The 12,045-nt window shown below is 39.1% G+C and overlaps 1 protein-coding gene across 8 annotated transcripts in view; it reads right to left on the bottom strand.

The window, feature by feature from the left end:
- itpr1b (inositol 1,4,5-trisphosphate receptor, type 1b) overlaps positions 1-10,810 on the bottom strand; it is a 79,630-nt gene extending 68,820 nt beyond the window's left edge. For all 8 annotated transcript variants that reach the window (XM_039612769.1, XM_039612772.1, XM_039612771.1 and 5 more), the window contains exons 1-3: positions 10,622-10,810; positions 9,464-9,577; positions 3,336-3,406 (exon numbers count right to left, since the gene is read on the bottom strand). In XM_039612769.1, coding sequence (XP_039468703.1) covers positions 3,336-3,406; positions 9,464-9,555 — 163 coding nt within the window. In that variant the 5' untranslated portion in view covers positions 9,556-9,577; positions 10,622-10,810. The remainder of the gene's footprint in view (positions 1-3,335; positions 3,407-9,463; positions 9,578-10,621) is intronic.
- Between the last annotated feature and the right edge of the window lie 1,235 nt (positions 10,811-12,045).

The following is a 12,045-nucleotide window of genomic DNA, read 5'->3' as shown; positions in this document are numbered from 1 at the left end:
TTTTGTTCTTGCCCTTTTCCCCTTAGAGCATCTTCCTACCTGTTCTTTCTCAGATAAATAACAAATGAGTCCAACAACACATTCCAGCTTTTACTAATTATGTGCAAACTGCAGCTTGGATGGCATCTCAAATTATATAATATTTATCAGTTTCCTGGATTTCGTGTTTCTAACAACAAAAACAGTCATAATATTGTGCACGAGAGGACGACTGAGCAGAGCTGAGAGCCAAGCTTTCCTGCACCCACAAAGTTTTAAAATGACATGCAATCATGAAGTTAACCTGTATGTGAACATAGACTGACATACGCATATCATAGCATGTAGATTTAAATAAAACTGGTTCCCCACATACATCCTCGAGATAAAGACTTTTTAAACAGCTTACAGGTTCTATTATTACCAAACCAAGACGTCAGGATTTAGCTCTGGTTTCACTCCGTTTCTATTGAACACTAGCCTTAATAGAAGAGGTGATACTACTGTCTGTGGCTGGATTATGTATTACTTCACAATACCCCCCCCCAAAATCTTTTTATTGCTACTTTGACTCATAAAAATGATCTGTAATCTAAATATGCCATTTTATTTAGGATAATATATGTAAGTTTATGTCATAAAAGGAACCCTAGCTTGATACCAGAAGTACATTTATACAGTTCCCCTGTGCAGTTACTGCAGTGTATTCATTAACCACATCTCTGAATATGATTTGAATAGGTCAGTCAGACATGAACACAAGTCATTTCTTTGCATCCTCAACTGAAAAAGCAGGCCTTGTTTAAACTCATAAAAGACTGCTGCCTATCTGCTATTCATCCAAATTTTTCCTGGTACAGGAAAGCAGCATATAGGGCTTTAAATGTGCAAGACTCACAAGGGTAGTGCGTCTGAACTGTGTGCTGACGACAAAAGTAATTCAGACTGAGAAGAATACAGCATCTCTGGATATTTTTTTCTGTGTACTAGTTTTAACTTCCAACTTCACAGCAATAAAATGTGTTCCCGTACCTAAGCTGTCATTTCCACTACAGAACTGTGGCCACTTTTACTGCAGTGTTGCCTGAGGGCAATGTTGTCGTAAAGAAATCAAAAGATCTGCATGATTCCTGAAGATAACGTTCATGCCCTGATGTGATGTTTTCCTGTGTGTTAAAAACATGAATAGGACTCACTAAGGACAATTTACTTTACTTCCCGGTTGACTGCTCCCACTAAGTGGTTATGAAAATTATACCATTTTATTAAACCTAAAATGCTCCACTCTCCCAGTAGTGACTCAATCAGATCCCCATCTCATCACACACGCTGCAAATGTTCTACTTTGAATCTGATGCTTCAGTAAATCAGGTCAGTCTATGGTTAGCATGCTATGTGGAAAGTAATTATAGCTAAACTATGAATGTAACTGAACAAAGAAATGGTTCACACATGTGGTGTTTTCCTACACAGTGCCAAACAGACAATACAGCTAAACTGATGAAAAGCATAATGCATTTTCAAAAGAATACCATGATTTAAAGAACTAAATTAGTTTTGAACCAGGTATTCACAGGTTTTCAAAGGAAGAACAGGATGAGTTCTAAGCACTAAAGTGAAAATATTCTGTGCTTTTTAAAAAATCTTAGTTATGAAACTAAGACTAATTTCAGGAAACACGGAAATAAAGTCAGCGATTAAAGAATGTGTATGAAAACTGAAAGAGAAGCTAGAAGAAGCTAAACTCAGTGATTCAGAGCATGTGACACAAATTATCTACATCCGAGAGGTACACTGAACGCCATCTGCATAAAAAAAAGAAATATGATAAGACTGAAAGCCTTTTGTTGTACTTAACAATAGGTTGGCCCGTGAATGCACATCATAGAGGCTTTGGTTATATTTTGTAAACACTGTTGGAGCTCACACAGCTCTTAACAAAACCAGTCTGATCTCAATGAATGAGGAAGGTGATGTATAAATCCTCTTTGATAGCATTGGCATACAATCAAACGCAGAACTACACTTGGTGTTCAAAAGCAAAACACAGTCTTATTGTATTTTTAGACACATGCCTCCTAGTTAATCTGTGCATGTGTTCACGCTGTCAGTTTAGACCCTGCTATTAAGCAGGGATGGCAAGTTCCTGTGACAAGCTTTTTGTTTACAGCTGCCTGGCAGTCTGCCTGAAAGAAACTACATATAAGAACAATAACACAACCATATGTGATAGAGACAAAGCTATTATGTCCACACAACAACATTTGCTAGACTAGAAGACTTGAATCTGAAACCATCAGCGTACTATTTGGGAAACTGCTTACCCTAGGCCAGTAGATATAAAGGATCGGCCATTTCTGGCTGCCTGGTACTGATACTATATGAAGACAACCATCACAATGACACTTCTTTTTATTCATTCTTGATTTTTCTTTCGGTCAAATAATGTGCAGGTTTATCTTTGGCTTTTTGGCTCTGGGGACACTATTCCCCTGCTGGATATCATCACTCAGGGATGACCTGACATAAGTGATCATCAATTGAGACATGACAGGGACACTTGAAGTCCTGCTAGGCTTCTCATGTCTAATGAGACCAATTTAATCTGTTTGGAAGGAGTGCTGCTACAAGTCAGTGGATGTGTCCTTGGCAACTGTGCCATTTCACTTTGAATTACCTGTTGCCAAACAACTCAAAATAGGGTCAGAATTTGTAATATGAGAAGCAAAATTCATGAATCCATTAGAGCTAAAAAGGGTTTGCTGTACAATGATATGTCAAATGTATTCTTACTCCCTTTGCTGCCAAGAGAGCATATCTGAACAGTACTCAACTGCTTCAATTAATCATGGCAACACAGTCCTTCTAGATTTTCCCTACTCGACATCCTATTGCCATTTCCATCTCGAAATTATTTGACAAGCACAAAAAAACTTTAAGAGTTGTGCACACAGCTTCCAAGTTAGCCGCCTTTAGTTGTGAGGGTTAATATCCAAAAAAAGAGTAAAGACCATTTAAAATATATTGTTAGTTGTTCTGAAAACAAACAGGGCTTATATAGCTTATTGGGGTTCTATTATACTCTGCATTTTCTAAATTGTTTTTTAAAAAGAAGATCCAAGCAGAAAATGTATGCATATAATCCACTGTGAGCATGGGCACAAATGAGCACAAAACAATTAAACCAATTTTCTCGTGAATAACAGGTGAGACTGATGCGTTCTCCTGCATGTCTCTACGGCATCTTTCAGTAGAGTTTGAATGTAATATGCAGCAGTGAGCATAAAATGGCAGCAACACAGACTCATTTCATGAAATTTTCATCAAGAGAGAAGCAAGTGATTTTTAGACCTTACCTCTGAATTTCTTAGGGGGGTTGTTGAGGTCACCTGTATCTGGTTGTACCACACAGCGATCATCCACAAGCCTGCACAGACAGCCATCATTATGAGTGAGTCAATAAGCACATATGCAAATGAAATTTGCTTTAATCATCAGAAGGTCTTTAATAAATTTTTGAATAACAGCATTCCTAATGATATTACAGCTATGAGAGAGTCATATTAAATTAGGGCGATAATTCATGTAAAACCCATCACTGTCTGGATTATTCTAATTCATGCAGCTTATGTACCTAAAATATGACTGAATACAAAAACAAAACAAAAAACACCCCTTTTTTAAATAAGCAAAGTATTGTGTTTCCAACACTTTTTACTTGAGGTATTTTGTTCACAGTAGCATATATATGGAGCCCTGTAGAGACAAAAATGATTATTGTGTGGCCTTGAACTAGTAACATATAGCTACAAACTCAATAACTTCTGGCCACAAGTTGGTGTTTCATGGGAATTAGGAATGCAAATCTTGTGCTGTATCTTAACAGTTTATAGTAAAAATAGGGATGTTGCTTGGGACAGACATTTTGAACAGCCACATTCTCTGCAGAGCCCAAAAAATTATCAACGACCATCTTACCCAGGTCTGTAGGCGTTACTGATCCATGAAATCCAGAGGTACCAGATTCACTCACAGCTTTTTCCAAATCCAGTAATCGCTCCCAACAAATAAAGATAGCTCCATAACGGTTTTATACTGTGCACTTAAACATATACCATTTTATGTATTTTAAATATATTTTATGTATGTGTTTATTTTAAAGCACCACATTAGAGCAGAACTACTAACTTCATTGTAATGCCAAGTACAATGACAATTAAAGGCTTTCTGATGTCTTACCAATCAAGTATAACAGCAAAACACTCAAAATACCGAAAAGCATAATCTACTGGAAAAGGTTAAATACTGACCATGCAAACAGTGCATGAATATTCAAGATACATACTTTGATAATCAAATTTAATGCTTTAAATGTATGGAAAATAGGCTACTTTTGACATGCTTCTGTTTATGCCATCACAAAATTGTGCACGCACGCACACACACAAACACACACACGAACAAACACTCCAAGTGTGGCAAATGTAAGGAATGCTAGCAGCAGTATCCCGCTTTTCTTGCATGCTAGCATCAACACAGCTGTATCAAAGGTGGTTATGAATTGCTTTAGTTGACTGGTCATATTGCCGCTTTACCCTGACACAGCCTATATAGATGCTCTCATTTTCTTCATTTAAAGTCCTGCAGAACTGTATTGGTTTACACAAGTGTCATCCACTTACTCTTCACCTAGCTTGTTTAAACCCATCACACAAAGGGTAGGGGGCATAGCCTTCAGTCAGGGCTGCAACCCCTTATAGTGACAGTGGCATCATAAAATCTTAAAACCAATGCTCTAATGCTTTTATGCATTTATAGAATAATTTGTTTATGTTTGTAGTATTTCTGGTGCAGACTCCCAAAGGCAGCAACTTTTAAACATGGAGTTAACTACTAGTGTACATCCCTCGACCAAATATCCAGAATCTATGAGTACTATTCTGGTATTATGAACGTTGACTCACTGGCCTGGATTTGTGGGACACGTAAGCATGTGCTGACCAACTTTAATCACCTCAGTGCGAATGCACAGAACATCAAAAAGAAAAACAAATGAAAAAAAGAATAATAAAAACAAAACAAAAAAACCCTGAACTTGACTTAACTTAGAGGTACTGCACTGACCGGTCAAACTTCACTGTAGACTGTTTTGCCAACCTCCACTGTACCCTTAATGATGAATTTTAACACTTCAGTATTTATCAATAAAGATGGTTTGATGACCATTAGAATAGATTACAGATTTTTCCCCAATGATAGCTCCAGTAAGCTACGCTATATTGCCAAAAATATTCACTCATCTGCCTTCACAGCCATATGAACTTGAGTGACATCCCATTCTTAATCCATAGGGTTTAATATGTTGTCAGTCCACCCTTTGCAGCTATATCAGCCTAAACTGTTCCACAAGGTTCAGGAGTGGGTTGCTGGGAATTTTTGACTACTCTTCCAGAAATACATTTGTGAGGTTAGACACTGTTGTTGGACAAGACGGCCTGACTCCGCTCTAATTCATCCCAATGTGTTGAGGTCAGGACTCTGTGCAGGCCAGTGAAGTTTTTTCACACCAATCTCGCCCATCTAGGTCTTTATGGACCTTGCTTTGTGTGCTGGTGAATAGTGTTGTTGTAAAAAGAAGGGGCCATCCCCAAACTGATCCCACAAAGCTGGGAGCATGAAATTCTCCAAAATGTCTCTGAATGACAAAGGATTAAGAGTTCATTTAACAGAGGGGGCTGAGGCTAACTCCTGAAAAACCCACCTTCCACCAAACCTTATACTTGGCACAATGCAGTCTGGAAATATTCTTATACTAATTCTCGTACCACCAAACCCAGACTCAGCCATCAGATTGCCAGTTGAAGAATTGTGATTCGTTACTCCAATCTCTCCACTGCTTTAGAGTCCAGTGGCAACATGCTTTACACCACTGCATTCAACACTTTGCATTGCAATGGTGATGTAAGGCTTGGATGCAGCTGCTCGGCCATGGAAACCAATTCCATAAAGTTCTCTACACACTGTTCTTGAAGTAATCTGAAGGCCACATGAAGTTTGCAGGTCTATAGCAAAGTTGGTGACCTCTACACATGATGTTCCTCAACATCTGCTGATCCTAGTCTGTGATTTTACATGGTCTACAAGTTAGTGGCTGGGTTGTTGTTGTTCCCAATCACTTACACTTTGTTACCACTAACAGCTGACTGTGGAATATTTAGTAACAAGGAAATGTCATGAATGGACATGTTGCGCAGGTGACGTCCTATCACGGTACCACGCTGGAATTCACTGAGCTGATGCCTAGGTACTAGGTTGATGTAACGCACCTGTGACCATGGATGTGATTGGAACACCTGAATTCAATGATTTGGATGGGTGAGAGAATAAGTTTGGCAATAATGTGTATATAGGCAGAGGTCGCTCTCACTATAACTTTTGATGCACACCAAATCATTCTGTTCTGAAAGCAGACCTGAAATGTGAAAGCAACTGCTCAGTTCAGAATAGAGAAGCAAGGTTACCTCTAGTAGACATCCATGGGGCAAACACTCAATGCAGCCATTCATGGATGGTTGCAGTCTTGCCAGCTCAAACATAACAGAGGAGCCCCATCCCAGCATATGTAGCTTGTAACTACTACAAATTTTTTAACTTATTCAAGGTATTGTTTTTTGGCGTGTCAAGTGTACAGCACTTTGTTTTCAGCTGGGAGTTGTCTGAAAGTGCTATATAAATAAATTGCTTGTTTGAAACTAATTACTAACTGCTACTTTCCTCCTTATTTTACATGCTTCTACAATCATAGATGAATTAATCTTACACAATAGTATATGCAATATTAATTCTGCTCTGTCACAGCTCTGTCAGTCAGAGGAAATACAAGTTTCATTGTGATGACAAATCTTTTTTTATGATGTCCCTAAAATGTTCCCAAGCAAGCAAAGGCACACAATCTCTCCAGCATGTCTTGGGTCTGCCCCAGGTTCTCCTTCCAGTGGGACTCACCTTAATGACCTCATCTAGAAGATGTCCCTGGAGGCATCCTAGCTACCTCAAATTTCTTCTGATGCAGAGGAGAAGCAAATCTATTCTTACCCCCTCACAAATAAATAAGCTCCTCAACCTAAGGCTGAGCCCAGGTAATCTTTGCAGATATTTTTGCTGCTTTGTATCTATTTATCGTATCATTTTGGCTACCATCCACAATTTATCACTATAGGTGAAGGTGGGAACACAGACTGACCAGTACATTGACGGTTTCAGCCTTACTGTCAGCTCTCCCTTTGCTGCAAAAGAGAAATCTGTCCAAGTTCAGATGTGACACCTGAGTTCAAAGAACTGGACAGATATTAGGTGTCTGAAACACTTTTTTAGAATCTGAACAGTGTAAACCACCACATTTCAAAGGGGTTCGAGAAGTTGCTCAAATCATTCCTGTAGCTTAAAATTATAAGCTGTAAGCAATTCCCTTGTCTTTCAAGGCGCTCTATTTTGGGAACATTATTCCTCTTTGAATCATAGTTTTCTAAATCATCAACCTCCAGTGAAAGCACAAATTTAAAGTCAGTAGTACGATAATTACAATTCAGGGGAAGCCCCTGGGAAAACTATAAGACAGTATATTGTCACAAACAGGACACTTGTGTAGGATGCTCGAGCAGGTTGATTCAGGTGCATCTTTTTATAGGTCATTCTGTACACACTTGCACGCTGCAGGAGCCCTGTGACGACGCAGAAGTCACATGTCGTGAGAAACTTCTCTGCAGAAATGAAGAGCTGATTGTCTCGATTACACTGATGCACCGATGGGCCGAGCTCCAAAAGAAACATGAAACTCAGGAGTCAGTGAAATCCAAGGGCAGAAAGTGGCCTTCAGGGCTACACTATCATTGATTGTCAGCCTTCCCGCACCAGCTGTGATCCAGGTGAATGCAACTGTCTCTCGGGAGTGCAACACTTAATACAATAAATCTATTTATAGGTACGTCCTCTAAGCTATTCCCTTTAACAGAGAGCGCTCACAGAAGCGGATGGGCTGGGAGGGGGGATTACTTGGCATAACAACACAAGATAGGAAAATTGACAAGCTCCGTCATGGTGGTAGCCTTCAAAGCTGTGCTCACATTTGTTGCTATGGTAGGTGACGCATAACACTAAAATTGTTTAAGAGCATGGCGTCTGAAGGCAAGGAGGAGGGCTCGACTCATCCTCTGGTAAACGGCAAACTGAAATGGTGACAAGGCAAGCGCAGAAAAACTACAGCTCTTAAAAGGGAGAGGGAGGACAGGACAATACAGATGCTGTGCCCATTTTCACCTCAGGAGAAGAAAAACAAACTCCCCAGGACAGCAAACAGAAAGAAGCAGGAGGGAGAGAGACAGGCTAATTCTAGGTGCTGAAGCCTAATATGCCAGACGCTGGACAGGAACATTCACATCAATGATCGCCCGCTGTTCCTCTTTTAGCCTTCTGTTTTTCCTCTGTGTGCCAGTTGTGTGTCGAGACTTTCTCAATTTCCACATAATGAGATGCACTTTTAACTCACTGCCTACAATTAGGAAGGAGTGGAGATGTCAACTAGTTGAAAACATGGTACTCAGCATGTACCGGGAGAGTAATTTCAGGCACAGAACAGCAAGCAAACAAAAAAAATAAATAAATAAAATAAATAAAAAGCTACGACTACAGGACCTAGCACTTCTCAGATAAGAACACTGGACTGACACAGTTATCCAGAGTGACATGGTATGTTGCTGTGTATTCATAGACAAGAAAAGCTACACATTTGATTGAAGTAAGTTGCAACACATCAAGTACACACAGCATAGATGTCCTCAAATTTGAAGATTACAAGCGAGGTGTATCAGCGTCTTCTGTAAAAGCTGCTAGATACTGTGTTCTATTTTAAATAATTTACTAAGAGACAGCGTTTACCAGCCACTGCTGGTAAAACCAAGCAACAAAACTGCAGCATAGCAAACAAGTTCTACCCATTACTGTACTAATATTTGAGCTCAAAAATTGATGCCTGGCCATCTCCAAGACAGGCTAAACAGTGTGCAAAATAAAGCCTCCAAAGGACCAAATCCTGTTGCATTTTCCTGCCTAGTCCAATTATTTTTCTATCCCAGTCTCTGCAATACCTCAACTGAACTGGAAACATTGGAAAAAACCTCATCTTTCTTTTTCATTAATTTTGGTTAAATCAGTCATTCACTATAACCTTTTTTATGTTGACTGGCCAATCTGACCTTTGTTAGAGGCCAATATATACATTGGTATTGCCATTCATGTTTTACATTATGAGTGAAGCTTATGAAAGAAAATTGGGTGAGATACTTAAAGAAAAAAAACACTTGGTCTTTTGGCCTTGGCTCAAAACAACTCATTCATTACATGGGTTAGTATATTGGTTTTGCAGTGTGCTGGAATAGGGAGATGGTGGAGGAGTCATGAAAATTAAGATAAAAACAGATAGGCTTACCCTAAAGTGCTGATAAATCCACTGGTGGAGCCTTCTGCATACAGGGAACAAATGTCCCCGATATGGAGGAAACTGGACATTTTGTCTGACATGGTTTCTCTGTGGTGATAACACCTGCAAAAAGTTGACAAAATGAGAATTTAAAGAATCACGATAGACAGCAAATACAACCAAGCCATACTTATTTAAGACATTTAAATCATTTCATGTAGTAATACTATTCAGGTGTACCTATACTGTAAGCTGCAGTGGTTATGATCACCTATTTAAACTATTATTACCTTTATGATTTTGCTACCCATATGTTGTCTACTTGATTTTTTTAGGCCATCCTCAGAGCACCAACTAATGCAAAATCACCAGTGGCTATAACAAAAACTACTATTATATACATTAACCACAAATAACTGAACTACAAAACCATCCATTCCCCTTGTATGGCTTTATTTTGCTGCCGGTTCTGCCTAACAGTACAGCTAGTACAAGTTGGACATATTTATGCAATATTCGTTCATAGATTTGTTAGAAATGAAACTGTAAAAGCGTGCATGTGCATTGTGTTGTTATAGCTGGGTGAAAGCAATAGGTCTGGCATTTAGGTCAACTGTTTGTTTTCAGGCTTCCAGACCTCAGCTCGAATGAAAGACCACCAGCTATACCTTCTGTGGTCTATAGAATCTGTGGTTTTTGCAGTTACTAAGAACCACCCAAAACCAATGTCACCATCATTTCAGACTGAGAAACTCATTGTCTGTAACACTGTAGCATCAAACATCACTAGATAAGGGGCAAACATATTTATAATCCTGGATGTGATTGTGAAGCAACAGAGACATTTAACCATAAATAATAAAAGATTGAAATAAAAAAATGAAATCAGAAGTCGCACTCCACGCTACACATATAAACTTTCTATTCCCTTCTCTACAGCCCTGTGTCAAAGCACGTAAACTCATTTAAACGTCTCGTGGCACAATTGAACCGAGTTGCACGAGCATTCTAGCTACATTACATGTCAGGTCGCACGAGCTGCAGCAAGACAACAGAAACAAACGAGCGCGTGGGCTACTTCCTTGACAGGGATGCTTGCATCTCAGTGACAAAATGAACAAAGCCCGAGCCTGGAAAAAAACTAGCGCGCACAGGCAAGGACTTTACCTGACAGAACTAAAATGAAGGCGTCAAAGGATAGAGGCAGAGAGAACCGCGGGAAGAAGTGGGTCAGCACGGGATAATTTCCACAGTCCTATCCTCGGTTAAGTCCATGGCAATGAAACTCCAGGTAAGAGCAGCCTGAGCGACGTTATCTCTGACAGCTGAATGGGTCCTCGGCAACAATCCTCTTCTTACCTCCTCCACATGTCACCGCAGGAACGCCCCTTTCGTTACTATTTATAATGCGGCAGTGCTTCTTGGGTAATGTAGTTCTTTAGGCATTTAACTCGCAAACAGAAACATTTTCAACCTGGAGCGGAAATACGTGGCCTTATTTATTGTAAAAAAAAAAAAAAAAAAAAAATGTATTTATGACAAGTGGTATAATAATAAAAAAAAGTAAAATATGTATATTTTTTAAAATTTATAATTAGCCATAAGAATGAAGAAACTATGGTGTCTTTTAAATACTCTGTAGTTAAATGGTACTCTATCTGAGCACTCAAAGTACATTACACAACTTGCTGACACAAGCACTCTTTCTATCTAACACTGATATTCCAAGAGATGCATCAGAAAGCAACTCAGGGTTAGTATCTTGCTCATTTGGCACGTAGACTGGAGCAGTCAGGGATCAAACTTCCAACCTTCTGATCAGCAAATGACCTGCTCTACCTCCTGAGTTACAGACACCCAGTGGAATATCACATGCCGTAAGCCTTTTGAAGACAAATAAAACACATAGACACGTGTTTTGGACTAGTAAACATATCTCTGGGGGGGTCACATGCATGTGACTTGTTTTTTTTAGTGTCTACATTATTTTATGTATATGATGTCAAAAACAGAGGCAAACACACTGCCTTGTAAAGAGGGGGTCATGCTGTGCATGCCAAAGTGAAAGGACACGAGATAAAGACATCCATTGTGTGGGCAGGCTCCTGTCAGGAACACTGATTGAGTCACAGCAGTCAGATTCCTGGGTTTGTAATGTATTTATTTGCTTACTTCCATTAAATTGAATGGTCTATGCATCATAGAAACAGAGATGGACCTGCCTACTTGCCAACAAGTTTTTAAATTTGTAATGTAAGCTTTGGCAACCTCACAATCTCAGTCTCTCTCAGTCAATTTTGAGTGATCTATTTTTTTTTTTTTTTTTTTTTGGCAGCCGACCCAGTAAAACCACAGTGTGTCATTTTAGGCTACTGAACTGGAACAGACTCTTCTGTGCACTGAAATAGTTGTAAGCACTGCCAGATACCAAATTTACAAATATTAATAAAAAATAGGAAAGAGAAAATCCTTAAAGTGATCCTAGCAATTCTTCCAAAACATGAATATCCGAAAATCCTTAAAAGCTTGATTATTCATAATGAATCCTAATTGCAATTTCAATGAGGAAGAAAGAGATGTATGAGGAGAAA

Source organism: Oreochromis aureus, linkage group 5 (genome assembly GCF_013358895.1).
Source record: "Oreochromis aureus strain Israel breed Guangdong linkage group 5, ZZ_aureus, whole genome shotgun sequence".
Lineage (NCBI taxonomy): Eukaryota > Metazoa > Chordata > Actinopteri > Cichliformes > Cichlidae > Oreochromis > Oreochromis aureus.
This window is presented reverse-complemented; position numbering and strand designations above follow the sequence as displayed.